The 20000-nt window shown below is 50.5% G+C and overlaps 1 protein-coding gene across 1 annotated transcript in view; it reads right to left on the reverse strand.

The window, feature by feature from the left end:
- LOC143277866 (uncharacterized) overlaps positions 1–20000 on the reverse strand; it is a 29373-nt gene that overhangs the window by 1333 nt on the left and 8040 nt on the right. The window contains exons 2-4 of the mRNA XM_076582806.1: positions 19564–19902; positions 13405–13956; positions 1–2458 (exon numbers count right to left, since the gene is read on the reverse strand). The exon at positions 1–2458 is cut by the window's left edge and continues 1333 nt beyond it. Of these exons, the coding sequence (XP_076438921.1) occupies positions 1760–2458; positions 13405–13956; positions 19564–19902 (1590 nt within the window). The 3' untranslated portion in view covers positions 1–1759. The remainder of the gene's footprint in view (positions 2459–13404; positions 13957–19563; positions 19903–20000) is intronic.

The raw sequence follows: 20000 nt of genomic DNA on the forward strand, positions 1-20000 counted from the left end.
ACATAGGACACAGGACACAGAGGGACACAGGACATAGAGGGACATAGAGGGACACAGGACATAGAGGGACACAGGACATAGAGGGACATAGAGGGACACAGGACATAGAGGGACACAGGACATAGAGGGACACAGGACATAGAGGGACATAGAGGGACACAGGACATAGAGGGACACAGGACATAGAGGGACATTGAGGGACACAGGACACAGAGGGGCACAGAGGGACACAGGACATAGAGGGACACAGGACATAGAGGGACACAGGACACAGAGGGACATAGGACATAGAGGGACATAGGACATAGAGGGACACAGGACATAGAGGGATATAGAGGGACACAGGACACAGAGGGACATAGGACATAGAGGGACAGAGGAGACATAGGACATAGAGGGACATAGGACATAGAGGGACACAGGACATAGAGGGACAGAGGACAAAGAGCAATGAGGACAAAGAGGGAAGCAGGACAAAGAGGGCCACAGCACAGAGTAACCAGGACAAAGAAACCAAGGACCTGGGACACTACACGCTGGCACCATCGAAGGATCAACGACGCAGGGAAAATGGGGAAACAAAAATAAGTTCTGTGGGGGACAGGCGTCACACACATTACACACCCAACACATCTAAAAAAAAAAATAAAAAATTTAAGTAAAAAAAAAAAAGTTTTAAATTATAGATGATACAATAATCAACCACCCTGCATGATGTCGTCCAGCTAAAGACCATGACCAAACCTACAAACTTCTACACAACTCTCTCTAGAACAAGATGTGTAAAAACTTCCTCGAAGAGACAGACAAAAGGAGAAGGCAGAAATTAAGGTAGAAGTTGATTACTTCACGAATCGAACAGCACAGTGGTGGGGGGTGGGGACAAGGGGGGGGGCGGAGGGGGGGGCGTCCCCCCACAATATGACCACAGACAAGCTTCACTTCTTTTTGGACTTCCCTGCCCGCCCCCCATCCACCACCCCCTGACTAACAACGTGTTGCCAAAGACAGAACAAAACAACAAACGCTACACACTTACATCCTTGCAACATCTTTCCGAAACCGCTGATCAAACAAAACATCACAACAACGACTGTCAAACCATGACTCCCAGCAGTGTGTTAGCGCACTCACTTCTGTTATAACTGGGGCGTAACAGGTTAAAATCATCTAATATCACTCTCGGTGAAAAAAAGACGTCCACTCGTCCAACACAGCCAGACGTCCGGTCAACCGAGCAACCACCACGACAGAGAGGGGACTTTCACAATCACATGCCCAAAGTCAGACTCACACAGACATCACTGATAAATCTGACATTTCAATGTGCGAGCAATGATGATCCGAGTATCTGTAAACGTGCAGAATCAGTCAGACAGGGCTCAAATCAAACAAACTGTTGCAAACATTCCACAAATCATTATCATACTATATACACGAATCTTTCTCTCCCGACACAAGCAGTCCTCAAACTTTTCCACACTTTTCCACGCATCTTTTCTTCACAAGCACTTCACTTACGGTGGAGCAAGGTGCGGTATGTAGTGAGAAAGGCGGCTTCTGAGAGGTTTGCAAAAACTGCTTCAAACAGAAACCATCATGAACAATTTCATCATCACAACAAAAAGAAGAAGCAGAAGAAGCACCTTCTCATGGACAGATGCAAAGCAGCCAGCAGGTGGTTTCCCTCCCCTTGGCAGCTGGCTGGTTTCCCTCCCCTTGACAGCAGCAAGCTGAAGGTTTCCCTCCCCTTCCTCCTTCAGTTGACGACGGCGGGGCTCTTCTCCTTGAAGAGCTGCAAGGGGTTGATGCTCCCGTTCTCCATGAAGTAGAGGTCCTGGTTGGACCTGCGCATGTAGGCCGCCGACTTGCCGAAGACGCTGTAGGTCAGCACCAGCACGTCGCACATGGACAGCAGGTACTGGTCGGCCAGCACCTTCTCGAAGGCCACGCAGGTGTCCTCCACCACCCGCGACTTGTCGATATGCATGATCTCCCCTTTGACGTCCACCGCCTGCCCGGGGAACATGTCCAGCACCTTGGCCCGCACCACCTCCGAGTCGCTGGGCACGAAGATGCGGTACTTCCTGGGGTCCCTGAAGTGGTTGAGGAAGTTCCACAGGGGCCGGATGGTCTGCAGCGTGTTGCGCACCTCCGAGTCGTTGGGGATGGAGGGGTTCTTGCCCAGCCGCACGTGGCCGCACACCAGCTTGTGCCGCTTGGTCGGGCGCGCCAGCCGCAGCGCCTGGTCGATCCGGCGCCGCACGCGCTTGTTGAGCTTGAAGATGTTCTGCCAGAGGTCGGCGAAGATGAGGGGCCGGGGCTTGCCGTGCATCCTCTTGCGGAACACCTGGGTGTAGTGGGGGTTGGCCTTGAGGGCGTAGAAGTAGTCGTAGTTGGTGGTGAGGTACACCACGTCCTCGGGGTACACCGCATCAAAGTCCACCGACTGCATCACCTGTACGCATACACACACGCGTGTGTACATATATATATATATATATATACATTGCACGCAAGTGCACATGCACACACACACAGCACACGCACACACAGTGCCCACACGCGCAGAGCACACTCACACACAAACACACACATAGTGCATACACACACACACAGAGCCCTCACACACAGCACACAGCATTCATCCACAAACACAGCAAGCACACAGATTCAGTACACACACAGACTGACAGGTCAGTCACACACTCACACACACACACACACACACACACACACACACACACGCACACACGCACACACACACTAACACACTATTACTCACATACAAAGTACATTGTACACACAAACATAACACACACACACACACACACACACACACACACACACACACACACACACACACACACACACACACACACACACACACACACACACACACACACACTAACACACTATTACTCACATACAAAGTACATTGTACACACACACACACAGAGAAATCAAAGTCAGACAGTTTCAGTGTCAAGGCAGCATCAAAGCATGCAGGCAGATCCATGTCTCTGCTACACCACATCTGCTCTATCAGTGAACCAGTGTGCACAACAGGTCTTGAAACCCTTCCAAAAGGTTCAAGTTTACATAGCCCTTTGACAGCTATCAGGGCAGTCTTCTTCTTCTTCTTCTGCGTTCGTGGGCTGCAACTCCCACGTTCACTTGTATGTATACGAGTGGCCTTTTACGTGCATGACCATTTTTACCCCGCCATGTAGGCGGCCATACTCCGTTTTTGGGGGTGTGCATGCTGGGTATGTTCTTGTTTCCATAACCCACCGAACGCATACATGGATTACAGGATCTTTAACATGCGTATCTGACACACGAAGGGGGTTCAGGCACTAGCAGGTCAGCACATATGTTGACCTGGGAGATCGGAAAAATCTCCACCCTTTACCCACCAGGCGCCGTTACCGAGATTCGAACCCGGGACCCTCAGATTGAAAGTCCAACGCTTTAACCACTCAGCTATTGTGCCCGTCTATCAGGGCATTGAATTCATATCCACTGTGTCCAGTGCTCGGCACACGAAGACAGGGGGGGGGCTGAGCACAGGAGGAGGATGGGGGCAGGGCTGAGCACAGGAGGACGGGGGGAGGGCTGAGCACAGGAGGAGGACGGGGGGAGGGCTGAGCACAGGAGGAGGACAGGGGGAGGGCTGAGCACAGGAGGGGGGAGGGCTGAGCACAGGAGGAAGATGGGGGGGAGGGCTGAGCACAGGAGGAGGACGGGGGGAGGGCTGAGCACAGGAGGAGGACGGGGGGAGGGCTGAGCACAGGAGGGGGGGAGGGCTGAGCACAGGAGGAGGATGGGGGGAGGGCTGAGCACAGGAGGACGGGGGAGGGCTGAGCACAGGAGGAGGATGGGGGGAGGGCTGAGCACAGGAGGACGGGGGAGGGCTGAGCACAGGAGGACGGGGGGAGGGCTGAGCACAGGAGGACGGGGGGAGGGCTGAGCACAGGAGGAGGACGGGGGGAGGGCTGAGCACAGGAGGACGGGGGGAGGGCTGAGCACGGGAGGAGGACGGGGGGAGGGCTGAGCACAGGAGGATCGGGGGAGGGCTGAGCACAGGAGGACGGGGGGAGGGCTGAGCACAGGAGGACGGGGGGGGGGGGGGGGGGGTGCGGGGGGCCAACAGGCCAACCCTCCCACTGTACCATTTTAATCTTTACCCAATCAACGTCAAGTACCCTACCATTCAAAATCTCCACCCAATCAAAGTTAGGTACCCATTCACACCTTGGTGGAATGAGGAAATTCAGAGTAAAGTGGAGGCCTCCACCCCCCCACACCCCCTCCCCCCACAGGACAAAACACCATGCCAAAACCTAGCCTCAAACCCTGATCACTGATGAACACTGTATCAGTTTTCAGTGTCAGTAGCTCAAGGAGGCGTCACTGCGTTCAGAAGAAATCCATATACGCTACACCACATCTGCCAAGCAGATGCCTGACCAGCAGTGTAACCCAACTGTATCAGCTATTGTAAAGCGCATAGAGCTTCTTCAAGAATATGCGCAAAAGCAAGATGTCTTTATAAATAAGACATCTTATTTATGTGTATGGTGTGTGTGTGTGTGTGTGTGTGTGTGTGTGTGTTGGAGCTCATGTACGTTTATATGTATTTGACTGTGCTTTCATATCTGTGAAACTGCATGTTTGGTGCATATCTGTTATGCATGTGTGGGTGTATGTGTGAATGCGTGTCTTCATGTTTTACATTTATTTGCTTATTTATCATCATTGTTATCTTTATTATTATTATTATTATTATTATTACTACTAGTACTACTACCTTTTTTTCTTTTTTAAAATTATTATTTATTTATTTATGTAAGCTTATCTATTATTTATTCACCTTTTTTCTTTTCTTTTTTCTTTTTTTTCTCAAGGCCTGACTAAGCGCGTTGGGTTACGCTGCTGGTCAGGCATCTGCTTGGCAGATGTGGTGTAGCGTATATGGATTTGTCCGAACGCAGTGACGCCTCCTTGAGCTACTGAAACTGAAACTGAAACTTAATAAATAAATAAATAAATAAATACAAAACCAACGCCAGACACTGCCAGGGTGCCTGAGTGAATGTTTTATTTTATCGTCTACAGAGACAGCAAATAGACACTGAGAGTCTTCTTCTTCTTTTCGTTTGTGGACTGCCACTCCCCCTTTGGTCATATATATATATATTTTTTTTTTTTTTTTTCACACACAAGTGTATTCAGACTGTTTTTACCCAAGCCATGTATGCAGTCATACTCGGTTTTCAAGAGGGGGCGGGGGGCGGGGGGGGCAGGGGGGGTCGGGGGGGGGGGGGGGTGGTTGGGGCAGCAGCGGGTGTCTGCTCAGTACGCTCTTTGTTTCCACAACCCACCGAATGCCGACATGAATCTTTAACATGTGTATTTGATCTTTCTGCATGCACACACACACATATATATATATATATATATATATATATATATATATATATATATATACACACACACACATACAAAGAGGGTTCAGGTACTAGCAGGTCTGCACATCTGTTGACCTGGGATTTTGGGAAAAAAAAAAAAAAAAAAAAAAAAAAAATCTTCAACCTTTACCCCACCAGGCGCTCGTGACTAGGATTCGAACCCTGGACCCTAAGATTCAAAGTCCAACACTTCATCCACTGACCTGTTGCACCTGACGACACTGAGAGTGAGAGAGAAACTAAAACAACCCTATGGAGAGGTTAAGATGTCATCCATACACTGTTTTGTTGCTGTGGGTTTGGTGGGGGTTTTTTTTGTTGCTTGTTTGTTTGTTTGTTTGTTTTTCAAGAGTGCAAAATGCATGCTGCACGATGGACTGAGCAGAGGAGGGTGGGGGGAGGGTTGAGCACAGGAGGACGGTGGGAGGGCTGAGCACAGGAGGAGGACGCGGGGAGGGCTGAGCACAGGAGGAGGACGGGGGGAGGGCTGAGCACAGGAGGGGGGAGGGCTGAGCACAGGAGGAGGACGGGGGGAGGGTTGAGCGCAGGAGGACGGGGGGAGGGCTGAGCACAGGAGGAGGACGGGGGGAGGGCTGAGCATAGGAGGACGGGGGGAGGGCTGAGCACAGGAGGACGGGGGGAGGGCTGAGCACAGGAGGAGCACAGGAGGACGGGGGGAGGGCTGAGCACAGGAGGACAGGGGGAGGGCTGAGCACAGGAGGACGGAGGGAGGGCTGAGCACAGGAGGAGGACGGGGGGAGGGCTGAGCACAGGAGGACGGGGGGAGGGCTGAGCACAGGAGGACGGAGGGAGGGCTGAGCACAGGAGGAGGACGGGGGGAGGGCTGAGCACAGGAGGACGGGGGGAGGGCTGAGCACAGGAGGATGGGGGGAGGGCTGAGCACAGGAGGAGGACGGGGGGAGGGCTGAGCACAGGAGGACGGGGGGGGTAGGGGGGGGGGCCCAACCAGCCCAACCCTCCCACTGTACCATTTTAATCTTTACCCTATCAACGTCAAGTACCCTACCATTCAAAATCTCCACCCAATCAAAGTTAGGTACCCATTCACACCTTGGTGGAATGAGGAAATTCAGAGTAAAGTGCCTCCCCCCCCCCCCCTCCCCCCACAGGACAAAACACCATGCCAAAACCTAGCCTCAAACCCTGATCACTGATGAACACTGTATCAGTTTTCAGTGTCAGTCGCTCAAGAAGGCATCACTGCGTTCAGACAAATCCATATACGCTACACCACATCTGCCAAGCAGATGCCTGACCAGCAGCGTAACCCAACTGTATCAGCTACTGTAAAGCGCATAGAGCTTCTTCAAGAATATGTGCAAAAGCAAGATGTCTTAATAAATAAGACGTCTTATTTATGTGTATGGTGTGTGTGTGTGTGTGTGTGTGTGTGTGTGTGTGTTGGAGCTCATGTACATTTATATGTATTTGACTGTGCTTTCATATCTGTGAAACTGCATGTTTGGTGCATATCTGTTATGCATGTGTGGGTGTATGTGTGAATGCGTGTCTTCATCTTTTACATTTATTTGCTTATTTATCATCATTGTTATCTTTATTATTATTATTATTATTATTATTATTATTATTACTACTACTACTACCTTTTTTCTTTTTTAAAATTATTATTTATTTATTTATGTAATCTTGTCTATTAGTTATTCACCTTTTTTCTTTTCTTTTCTTTTTTTTCTCAAGGCCTGACTAAGCGCGTTGGGTTACACTGCTGGTCAGGCATCTGCTTGGCAGATGTGGTGTAGCGTATATGGATTTGTCCGAACGCAGTGACGCCTCCTTGAGCTACTGAAACTGAAACTGAAACTTAATAAATAAATAAATAAATAAATACAAAACCAACGCCAGACTCTGCCAGGGTGTCTCAGCGAATGTTTCATTGTCTTCAGAGACAGGAGACAGACACTGAGAGTCTTCTTTTTCTTTTCGTTTGTGGACTGCCACTCCCCCTTTGGTCATATATATATATATATTTTTTTTTTTTTTTCACACACAAGTGGGCTTTTACGTGTATTCAGACTGTTTTTACCCAAGCAATGTATGCAGTCATACTCTGTTTTCAAGAGGGGGCGGGGGGCGGGGGGTGGGGGGCGGGGGGGCAGGGGGGGGTCGGGGGGGGGGGGGTGGTTGGGGCAGCAGCGGGTGTCTGCTCAGTACGCTCTTTGTTTCCACAACCCACCAAATGCCGACATGAATCTTTAACATGTGTATTTGATCTTTCTGCATGCATATATATATATATATACATACAAAGAGGGTTCAGGTACTAGCAGGTCTGCACATCTGTTGACCTGGGATTTAAAAAAAAAAGAAAAAAAAAAAAAAAAAAAAAAATCTTCAACCTTTACCCCACTTCAGCCCCCACAGGCGCTTGTGACTAGGATTCGAACCCTGGACCCTAAGATTCAAAGTCCAACACTTCATCCACTGACCTGTTGCACCTGACGACACTGAGAGTGAGAGAGAAACCAAAACAACCCTATGGAGAGGTTAAGATCTAATCCATACACTGTTTTGTTGCTGTGGGTTTGGTAGGGGTTTTTTTGTTTGTTTGTTTGTTTTTCAAGAGTGCTAAGTGCATGCTGCACACACGATGGACTTCAGCTTGAAAGCCTCGCATCCAAAACACAATGGCTTGAGTTGTTGATGTTCCTGTTCCGGCTGGTTGTTGTTGTTTTGTGGGTTTTTTTCAGACTCTTGTCGGAGGACTTTGGAGCCATGCATGGTGTCATACTTTTTGACAGCTGCAGGGGGGGCGGTGGGGGGGGGGGGGGGGGGGGGGGGGTCAGGAGTGATGGGGGGTCAGTCGCTGTGCACTGTGTCAACAACACAACTGCTGGGGGGAGGACCACTTGACAACACAGCAACAAACTCTTGGCAGACTGCACTTTCTGGCTGGCTGACATCAGCAACTTACAACCCCCCCCCCCCCACCCCCCAGCCCCCCTCCCCCTGTCCCTACCCTTCCTTCCCCCCCCCCCCCGCCCCCCACTCCCCCCCCCACACACACACACACTTTTCCTCTTCCTGATGCTGACTTCAGCATTTATAAACATACACACAGTGACAAATGTGTGTGTATGCACACACACACACACACAGAGTTGACCTCCCCACACGCACACATAATAAACACATAGTGACACACACACACACATTAACAACAGTGATACACACACCACACACACACACACAGAGTGCCCCCCCCTCCTCCCCCCTCACATAAACAACACAGTCACAGTCGCACACAAACACACACAGTGGACATTCCCCTCACATAAACACACACACACACACACACACACACACACAGAGTTGACTCCCCCCCCACACACACACACATACATACGTAGTCTCACACACACACAGAGTGCCCCCCCCTCCTCCCCCCTCACATAAACAACACAGTCACAGTCGCACACAAACACACACAGTGGACATTCCCCTCACATAAACACCCACACACACATACACACAGTGCCGCCCCCCCACCCCCACCCCCACATAAACACAGTCACACACACACATACACACACACAGAGTCACACACACACACAGAGTGGACACCCCCCCCCCCCCCCCCCTTATAGGATTGCCAGTGCCCTCTTCACCAACACTGATACCAACCACTCCACCCACCCCCTACCCCTCTTACCCCCCACCCCTTCCCCCTTCCCACTTCCTGACTCACAGCACAATGCTGACTCACAGCAACATCCATCACAACAGTGCTATTAACCAGCTGTGTGCAACAAACTCAGGACTAAAAGTTAAAACAAAAGATGTCAGTCACAGGAAAGATGAGACCCCCTACAAACTCAGCCTTCCCCCAACACCCCCCACCCCCACCCCCCTGCCACCTCCTCAACCCCCCCCCCCCCACCCCCCCACCCCCCCCCACACACACACCAACCTACTCACCTCAAACCCCCCACCACAATCTGCCACTCCTGAACCCCACCCAAGAGACATTTGACAAATGCTGCATCATCTGTTATGCCAGTGTGTGTGTGTGTGTGTGTGTGTGTGTGTGTGTGTGTGTGTGTGTGTGTGTGTGTGTGTGTGTGTGTGTGTGTGTGTGTGTGTGTGTGCGTGTGGTTCCAAACAAGAAATTTATGACAAACTAGTTCAGACAAAGACAGGTCTGGGAGGGAAGTAATTATCACACACACACACACACACACACACACACACACACACACACACACACACACACACACACACACACAGAGAGAGAAAGTGACCACACCCAACTCCGTATTGACCAGCAAATAACAGGGGCACAGGCCTGTTTCACTGTTTCAACACACACTGCACTTCAAGTTCTGCTCTGTGATTGCAAAGCTGCTTTTTATGCTGCAAGGAGTAGGGGAAGAGAGTGAAGTGGAGGGGGAATGGTGGAGGGCAGATTGGGGAATGGCGGAGGGCGGATTGGGGAATGGAGGAGGGCGGATTGGGGAATGGAGGAGGTGGAAGATTGCGGAATGGAGGAGGGTAGACTGGGGAAGGGGGAGGTGGAAGATTGGGGAATGGAGGAGGGCGGATTGGGGAAGAGGAAGATTAGGGAATGGAGGATGGCGGATTGGGGAAGGGGAAGATTGGGGAATGGAGGAATGCGGATTGGGGAAGGGGGAGGTGGAAGATTGGGGAATGGAGGAGGGCGGATTGGGAAAGGGGAAGGTGGAAGACTGGGGAATGGAGGAGGGCGGATTGGGGAAGGGGGAGGTGGAAGATTGGGGAATGGAGGAGGGCAGATTGGGGAAGTGGAAGATTGGGGAAGTGGAAGATTGGGGAATGGAGGAGGGCGGATTGGGGAAGGGGGAGGTGGAAGATTGGGGAATGGAGGAAGGCGGATTGGGGAAGGAGGAGGCGGGGGACTGGGGAATGGAGAAGGACGGACTGGGGAAGGGGAAGATTGCGGAATGGAGGAGGGCGGATTGGGGAAGGGGGAGGTGGAAGATTGGGGAATGGAGGAGGGCGGATTGGGGAAGGGGGAGGTGGAAGACTGGGGAATGGAGGAGGGCGGATTGGGGAAGGGGAAGATTGGGGAATGGAGGAATGCGGATTGGGGAAGGGGGAGGTGGAAGATTGGGGAATGGAGGAGGACGGACTGGGGAAGGGGAAGATTGCGGAATGGAGGAGGGTAGATTGGGGAAGGGGGAGGTGGAAGATTGGGGAATGGAGTAGGGTGGACTGGTGAAGGGGAAGATTGGGGAATGGAGGAGGGTGGATTGGGGAAGGGGAAGATTGGGGAATGGAGGAGGGTGGATTGGGGAAGTGGAAGATTGGGGAAGTGGAAGATTGGGGAATGGAGGAGGGCAAACTGGGGAAGGGAGAGGTGGAAGATTGGGGAATGGAGGAGGGCAGATTGGGGAAGTGGAAGATTGGGGAAGTGGAAGATTGGGGAATGGAGGAGGGCGGATTGGGGAAGGGGGAGGTGGAAGATTGGGGAATGGAGGAAGGCGGATTGGGGAAGGAGGAGGCGGGGGACTGGGGAATGGAGAAGGACGGACTGGGGAAGGGGAAGATTGCGGAATGGAGGAGGGTAGATTGGGGAAGGGGGAGGTGGAAGACTGGGGAATGGAGGAGGGCGGATTGGGGAAGGGGAAGATTGGGGAATGGAGGAATGCGGATTGGGGAAGGGGGAGGTGGAAGATTGGGGAATGGAGGAGGACGGACTGGGGAAGGGGAAGATTGCGGAATGGAGGAGGGTGGATTGGGGAAGGGAAAGATTGGGGAATGGAGGAGGGTGGATTGGGGAATGGAGGAGGTGGATGACTGGGCAATGGAGGAGGGCAAACTGGGGAAGGGGGAAGTGGATGACTTGGGAATGGAGGAGGGTGAATTGGGGAATGGAGAGGTGGAAGATTGGGGAATGGAGGAGGGCGGATTGGGGAAGGGGGATGGGGAGGTTTGGGGAAGGACAAGGGAGGATTGGGGAAGAGTTTCTACTGCATTTGTATTTCTCTTTTTTGTCACAACAGACTTCTCCGTGTGAAATTCGGGCGGCTCTCCCCAGGAAGAGAGCGTTGCTGCAATGAGAGCGCCACCCATTTTTCTGGTATTTTTTCCTGCTTGCAGTTTTATTTGTTTTTCCAATCGAAGTGAATTTTTCTGCTGAATTTTGCCAAGGAAAACCTTTTTGTTGCCGTGGGTTCTTTTACATTCATAAAGTGCATGCTGCACATGGGTCCTCAGTTTATCGTCTCATCCGAATGAGGAAGAGGGAGGATTGGGGAAGGGGGAGGAATGGGGAAGGGGGAGGAATGGGGAAGGGTGAGGATTGGGAAGGAATGGGGAAGGGTGAGGAATGGGGAAGGGTGAGGAATGGGGAAGGGGGGGGGGGGAATGGGGAAGGGTGAGGAATGGGGAAGGGGGGGGAAGGGGGAAGGGTGAGGAATGGGGAAGGGGGAGGAATGGGGAAGGGGGGGGAATGGGGAAGGGTGAGGATTGGGGAAGGGTGAGGATTGGGGAAGGGGGAGGATTGGGGATGATGGAGAAATGGGGAAGAGGGAGGATTGGGGAAGGGGGAGGAATGGGGAAGGGGAAGGATTGGGGAAGGGGGAGGATTGGGGAAGGGGGAGGAATGGGGAAGGGGGAGGATTGGGGAAGGGTGTAAAATGGGGAAGAGGGAGGAATGGGGAAGGGGGAGGATTGGGGAAGGGGGAGGAATGGGGAAGGGGGAGGATTGGGGAAGGGGGAGGAATGGTGAAGGGGGAGGAATGGGGAAGGGGAAGGATTGGGGAAGGGGGGAGGATTGGGGAAGGTGGAGGAATGGTGAAGGGGGAGGAATGGGGAAGAGGGAGGATTGGGGAAGGGGGAGGAATGGGGAAGGGGGAGGATTGGGGAAGAGGGAGGAATGGGGAAGGGGGAGGAATGGGGATGATGGAGAAATGGGGAAGAGGGAGGATTGGGGAAGGGTGAGGAATGGGGAAGAGGGAGGATTGGGGAAGAGGGAGGAATGGGGAAGGGGGAGGATTGGGGAAGAGGGAGGACTGGGGAAGGGGGAGGAATGGGGAAGAGGGAGGATTGGGGAAGAGGGAGGATTGGGGAAGGGGGGGATTGGGGAAGAGGGAGGAATGGGGAAGGGGGAGGATTGGGGAAGGGGGAGGATTGGGGAAGGGGGGGGGATTGGGGAAGGGGGAGGAATGGGGATGATGGAGAAATGGGGAAGAGGGAGGATTGGGGAAGGGGAAGGACTGGGGAAGGGGGAGGAATGGGGAAGGGGGAGGATTGGGGAAGGGGAAGGACTGGGGAAGGGGGAGGAATGGGGAAGGGGGAGGATTGGGGAAGGGGAAGGACTGGGGAAGGGGGAGGAATGGGGAAGAGGGAGGATTGGGGAAGGGGAAGGACTGGGGAAGGGGGAGGAATGGGGAAGGGGGAGGATTGGGGAAGGGGAAGGATTGGGGAAGGGGGAGGATTGGGGAAGGGGAAGGACTGGGGAAGGGGGAGGATTGGGGAAGGGGGAGGATTGGGGAAGGGGGAGGAATGGGGAAGAGGGAGGACTGGGGAAGAGGGAGGACTGGGGAAGGGGAAGGACTGGGGAAGGGGGAGGATTGGGGAAGTGTGAGGAATGGGGAATGGAGAGGAGGAAAGACTGGGGAAGAGGAGGTGGTGGCAGAGAAATTAAAAAACAAAAACAAAAAAAAACCCAGCAGCCTGATACTAAGTGTATCCCCTCCCTTACATATACAAATATGCAGCACACCCTTTTTACCAGCAGCCATGTGAAATCTTTCACATAAATAATGAAAAAAAAAAAAAAAAAAAAAAAAAAAAGACACAAACCCCCTCAACACCATCCCCCTCCCCCAACCACAGACAACGATGACCATCACCAACCAACCAACCAACCAACCATCCAACCGACCGACCGACAGACCAATCAACTGACCTGCCTGAAGACGACGTCGTTGACGCTGTAGATATGTCTGGAGGAGAGCCCCACCAGCGCGGAGGCGTTGATCTTCCAGTCCACGATGCGCGGGTGGAAGAGCATCCCTATGGGGCAGGGGATAGACATGTCCACCCCAAACGTGCGGTTGGTCACCAGGGAGATCAGGTACGCCGAAAGGATCCCGTGCTGCCGGTCCCCCCACCCGCAACACGTCATGTTCCCAGTGCACAGGTAGATGATGTAACGCTGACGAGGCGGCGAAGACGACGACGGCTCCGACCGTGCGTTCAAGAGGTGCGGGGGGATGACGATCTTACCGTCTCGATACACGATGCCCAGACGCGCCGACTCCTTCTGCTGGTGGTGGTGGTGGTGGTGGCTGCCGCTGCCGCTGGCCAGGCTGAGGTTCTGGACGACGATCTCCAGGTTGTTGAGCACCCTGATGTCCTTGGCGCCCGGCGCCTGCCCCATGCCTGCGATGCGCCGCGCCTCCTTCTTGTGGTCCGGCCACGACTGGCGCTGACCCTGACCATCCACCATGCCAGAGTCCTGCCAGGCCACAACCACCACCACTCAGTGAATTTACAGCATCAGTATCAGTATCAGTAGGTCAAGGAGGCGTCACTGCGTTCGGTCAAATCCATATACGCTACACCACATCTGCCAAGCAGATGCCTGACCAGCAGCGTAACCCAATGCAAGCGCTTAGTCAGGCCTTGCGGGAAAAAAAAATCAATTGAAAAAAAAATAATAATAATAATTTTTTAAAACAAAATAAAATATAATAATAATAATAATAATAATAATAAATAAAACTAAATAAATAAAAATAAAATAATAATAAAAAAAATATTTTTAAATGTAATAAAATAAATACATAAATAAATAAATAATAATAATAAAAAAATATATAATAATTTTAAAAAAATTTTTGTAAGAACTTACAGGTTTTTGATAATAATATCAATAATGATAATAAGGATTATAAACATGTATCGGATATCTATCTATTTAGCACTAAATCTTCAGCAAAAAAAAAAAAAAGAAAAAAAAGAGAGAGATCAAAACACTTTCACACCCAACGTTTTACACGCATGCATTTATTATAACCAATGAACGACAAAACGTAATAAATACATGCTCACTGAAGGCTAGAGAAACTATGGATGGGAAAAAAAAAAAGGGAGGGTACGGAGAAGCTATTTTGGAAGGAGGAAGGTTTTAGGGCAAGAGCCGGGCTTGCAAGGACCTTGACAAAGGTGACAATGGGAGATTACTCCAAGTGCAACATTTCAAAACCTTTTTTTTTTCTTTCTTTTAATTTAAATCAATAGCCCGCAAATCTAAAACTCCCCAGGGAGGGAGAGCAGTCTGAATTTCACACAGAGAAATCTGTTGAGATATCAAACAAAAAACATTAAAAAAATAATAAAAACAACAACAGCAATACAAAACAAAAGATGAAAACGTTGAACTTTAGATCTCAACCAGTGCCAGGAGACAGAAAGGTGGGGGGGAGAAGGGGTGGGGTGGGGTGGGGACAGAAAAACAGAAAAAAGCAACACAACTTGAGGTCATGGCAAACAAGTCGCCAAGGCTTAGTAGGTGGTGTCCTAAGTACGTTAAACCAGAACAGGCACCACTGAAACACCACCATAGTGACTCAGCAGCAGTGCAGGGTCTCCTCTGGTGTGAGGCCCCCTGGCGACCTAACATCGATGGTTCCCTGCGGACTGCCGACGCTAGAACTGTGACGGACGAACCCGGGTGTGGCTGTGTATGAGGGAATAAATGAGTGGCGTGGGAGTAATGCCACCAAAACAGTGCAGATGTTTGGCCAGCAAAAAAACAACAACAAAAAACCACAATAAGATACAACACAGTATATTACACACAGAAGAAGCACACTGTGGCAACACACTATAAGCAAGGCCAAGGCCAAGATGTGGCCGTGTATGGGGGGCCAGGGGGAAAGGTTGGGAAAAAAAGCAAGGCCAATTCCCTCCCAACAGACACATAAACAAGTGGCCCCTGACACTTAACAACTCTCAAAATCACCCAACCTTCACATTCACCATTTATATCATATCCGCTTTCTTAACTCTCTCCCATACGAACGGCGAAAGAGACGATGTTAACAGAATTTCACCCCAATTACCATCATCAAAATATTGCAAGAGGAAGGCTCTTATACTGAAGAGGTGAATGCTGACAAAGAATACCACAATTCTTATGACGGAAGCTAAAGGTTGGGTCATTCAGACACCCATTGGACATCCGAGGGGTCTGTGTAGAGGAGAAGAGAGGACTGGCAGTATTGAGTGAGTTAAGGGTGATTCGGAGGCTCCCTTCAAGCACCTGCTCCAAATGTCTGCGCCTACTATGATGGGTTGTTTTTTTTTCAGAGTGGGGAGGGGATATGGGGAGTAGGGGTGGGGTGGGGGGGATATGGGGGAAGGGGATTCCCACTCCCCTTCCCTCACTCTATCCCCCACACATAGCTCCCCAGTGATGATGTGACGGCTCTGTGTGAAAAAAAACAAAACAAGGCAGCAGTCACCTTGACTGACGCCACAGGCAGGGATGTCACAGCATAATGAAAAGACTACCCACGTCAGTAACAGCAACCCTGGCTCAGCCACTGACAGCACAGTCGACGTGTGCCTGTGCATATCCATGCGCATAATTGACGATGCTTAACGAACGACCCCCTTAGATAGCCTTTCAGTGAGGAGAGAAACTGACGTTGGTTGAACGTTATGAGACGGGCGCAATAGCCGAGTGGTTAAAGCGTTGGACTGTCAATCTGAGGGTCCCGGGTTCGAATCACGGTGACAGCGCCAGGTGGGTAAAGGGTTTGAGATTTTTACGATCTCCCAGGTCAACATATGTGCAGACCTGCTAGTGCCTGAACCCCCTTCGTGTGTATATGCAAGCAGAAGATCAAATACGCACTGTTAAAGATCCTGTAATCCATGTCAGCATTCGGTGGGATATGGAAACAAGAACATACCCAGCATGCACCCCCCCGAAAACGGAGTATGGCTGCCTACATGGCGGGGTAAAAACGGTCATACACGTAAAAGCCCACTCGTGTGCATACGAGTGAACGCAGAAGAAGAAGAAGAACGTTATGTGATGAGACTATGTTCCCAAAACAAGAGCTGAAACCCCCTTCATAGATAACCACTCTTAAAGACAATGGTGAGAGTGACTGTCCCTTTCAAGTTTATCTGAAATTTGGAAGCCATATTTTGCTCTCTGAATTAAAATTAATAATAAAAAAATATTAAAAAAAAATTTTTTTTTAATAAAAATGTGAGTGTGTACACACTCTCACAGGCGTACATGCACCCAGTTTCAGCTTAAGTCAGTATATGACATAGTAAAAAAAACAACAAATCTTGAAACTTCTCTGAACACTTCTACACCTCAATGGTATAAGACCAGAACACATTTGATTTTTGGAAGTTCCATAAAACTGAGCCAGAAATCTTGACAATGGTGTCAAAATAAAGCAAACGTTTAAAACTGTCCGATGAATGGCTTAAAAAGGAATCCATCTTGGCTGACTGACATTCCAATGAAGATTCTTTAATCTACAGATGGTCCAGTGTGTTCTAAATTCCCACTGTCCACAGCAAGAAGACAAGATTTGTAAAGTCTGTCTAATTAATGAATAAAGACTGCAGTGTTGACTTAAGTTTGTTTCTTTTTTCTTTTTCCTTTTTTCAATGAACAATTTTTTTTAAAAACCCAGCTCAGGCTGATTTACTCGAGTTTCAGGAAGCAAAAGAAGTCTAACTGCGTCAACACACCATATTTAGCATTGGTCATTTGGTGGTCAGAAAACACAAAGAAAGAAAGCACTGGTCAGGAATATGAAATTTTCATAAAACCTGCTTACTACACTATCCAAACCAATGCCAGCTGCGTTCTGCTGTAAGCAAGAGTTTTGGCATGTTAAGCGCTAGCAGCCTAGTCACAGGTGAGTATTCTGCTCTGGAACTTGCTGGACTAGGCCAAGAAAAAAAACAACTGACGAGGGACTGTCAATCAATCACAGGCACCTCCCCTCCCTAACCCTGCCTCCCTAACCCCGCCTCCCCTCCCAAACCCTGCCTCCCTAACCCCACCTCCCCTCCCAAACCCTGCCTCCCTAACCCCACCTCCCCTCCCAAACCCTGCCTCCCTAACCCCACCTCCCCTCCCCAACCCCGCCTCCCCTCCCTAACCCCACCTCCCCTCCCTAACCCCACCTCCCTAACCCCGCCTCCCCTCTCTAACCCCACCTCCCCTCCACCTCCCCTCCCTAACCCCACTTCCCCTCCCTAACCCCACCTCCCCTCCCAAACCCTGCCTCCCTAACCCCACCTCCCCTCCCTAACCCCGCCTCCCCTCCCTAACCCCACCTCCCTAACCCCGCCTCCCCTCCCTAACCCCACCTCCCCTCCCCAACCCCACCTCCCTAACCCCGCCTCCCCTCCCCAACCCCACCTCCCCTCCCTAACCCCACCTCCCTAACCCCACCTCCCCTCCCTAACCCCACCTCCCTAACCCCCGCCTCCCCTCCCTAACCCCGCCTCCCTAACCCCACCTCCCTAAGCCCGCCTCCCCTCCCTAACCCCGCCTCCCTAACCCCACCTCCCCTCCCTAACCCCACCTCCCCTCCTTTAATTCCCATCTGGAAAAAAAAAGCCAGAAAGTCCATACCCAAAAGAACAAACAGAACCTCTCAATACAATAACTTCAGCTAATGCAAGACCGCAGAATTCCCCTCCTTCCCTCCCTTCTAAAAATATCTAACCATCAATTTTTCTCCTAACCCTTCATTCATAGTGGAGTGATGGCCCAGAGGTAACGCGTCCACCTAGGAAGTGAGAGAATCTGAGCGCGCTGGTTCCAATCACGGCTCAGCCACCGATGTTTTCTCCCCCTCCACTAGACCTTGAGTGGTGGTCTGGACGCTAGTCATTCGGATGAGACGAAAAACCGAGGTCCCGTGTGCAGCATGCACTTAGCACACGTAAAAGAACCCATAGCAACAAAAGGGTTGTTCCTGGCAAAATTCTGTTGAAAAATGCACTTCGATAGGAAAAACAAATAAAACTGCAGGCAGGAAAAAATACAACAAAAAAAAGCGTGGCGCTGTAGTGTAGGGGAAGACAGAAAAACTTCACTCACCATGCCCTCAAATCTCCCCCTGCCCTCCATTCCAACTATCCAACTTTCTATTTTCTCATTATGACCTTTCACTCACACTCCCTTCAAACTATCCAACTTTCTATTTTCTCATTATGACCTTTCACTCACACTCCCTTCAAACTATCCAACTTTCTATTTTCTCATTATCACCTTTCACTCACACTCCCTTCAAACTATCCAACTTTCTATTTTCTCATTAAGACCTTTCACTCACACTCCGTTCAAACTATCCAACTTTCTATTTTCTCATTATGACCTTTCACTCACACTCCCTTCAAACTATCCAACTTTCTATTTTCTCATTATCACCTTTTACTCACCCTCCCTTCAAACTATCCAACTTTCTATTTTCCCATTATGACCTTTCACTCAACCCAACCCACAACAACAACAACAAATAACTGATAAAAACTCACAACTTCATGGCCAATAAGAAAGAACCAAACCTCTAAATCCTTCTTTTTTTTTTTTTTTTTTGTTGTTCATGGACTACGACTCCCATGTTCACTCATGTGCATGCACGAGTGGGCTTTTACGTGCATTGACCGTTTTCATCCCTGCCATGTAGGCAGCCATACTCCGTTTTCCGGGGGTGGTGGGAGGGGGGTTCTGATTACAATGACTATAACCACAGTATAAGGAAGACCACAGAATTCCACTCCCAATGACCCCAAATCACCATCCCTTCCAAATACCTAACCCCTCCACTTTCTCATTCTCTCCACACTTCATTTCATCCAGCCAAAGAAACTTAAAACAAAAACAAAACAAAAAAAACAACAACAACAACAACCCATTTTGTGTTTATAATCAGCCTGAGATATCACAGATTTAATTTCCATGTGGATAAATACAGCATTTTCTATTCTCATTTCTTTTTTCTTTTTTTTATTCATTATTATTTTATTTTATTCTTCTTCTTTTCTTTTTTTCCCCCCGCTTCATACGAACCTTCGCCTTCTCCGCAACATCAGCGTTTCTCTTCTCCACCTGGAACCCACCCCCACCGCCAACGCCAATGCCGATGCCGCTATCCACCACGGCGTTGTCCTTCCTGCCGCCACCCCAACCACCACCACCACCACCCTCCGCCTCTCTGTGGGGCGGCAGGGCCGGGCCCTCCTGGGCGCCGTGGCGGTGGGAGGGGAGGGAGCGAGAGAGGAGGGGGGCGGCGGCGTGGAGGCGGGTGTGGGGCAGCTTGAGCGCCGCATCCTCCAGGTAGAGCAGGCTGACCATCACCGTCAGCACACACAGACCCAGCAGCGCCAGCAGGGCGTAATAAGGCCGCACCTTCAACAACGTTCAACATTCAAGATTCAGTTCCAGTCCCTCAAGGAGGCATTGTCGCTGCTTTTAGGACAAATCCATGTATATATATATATATAATA

Source organism: Babylonia areolata, chromosome 35 (assembly GCF_041734735.1).
Source record: "Babylonia areolata isolate BAREFJ2019XMU chromosome 35, ASM4173473v1, whole genome shotgun sequence".
Classification (NCBI taxonomy): domain Eukaryota; kingdom Metazoa; phylum Mollusca; class Gastropoda; order Neogastropoda; family Buccinidae; genus Babylonia; species Babylonia areolata.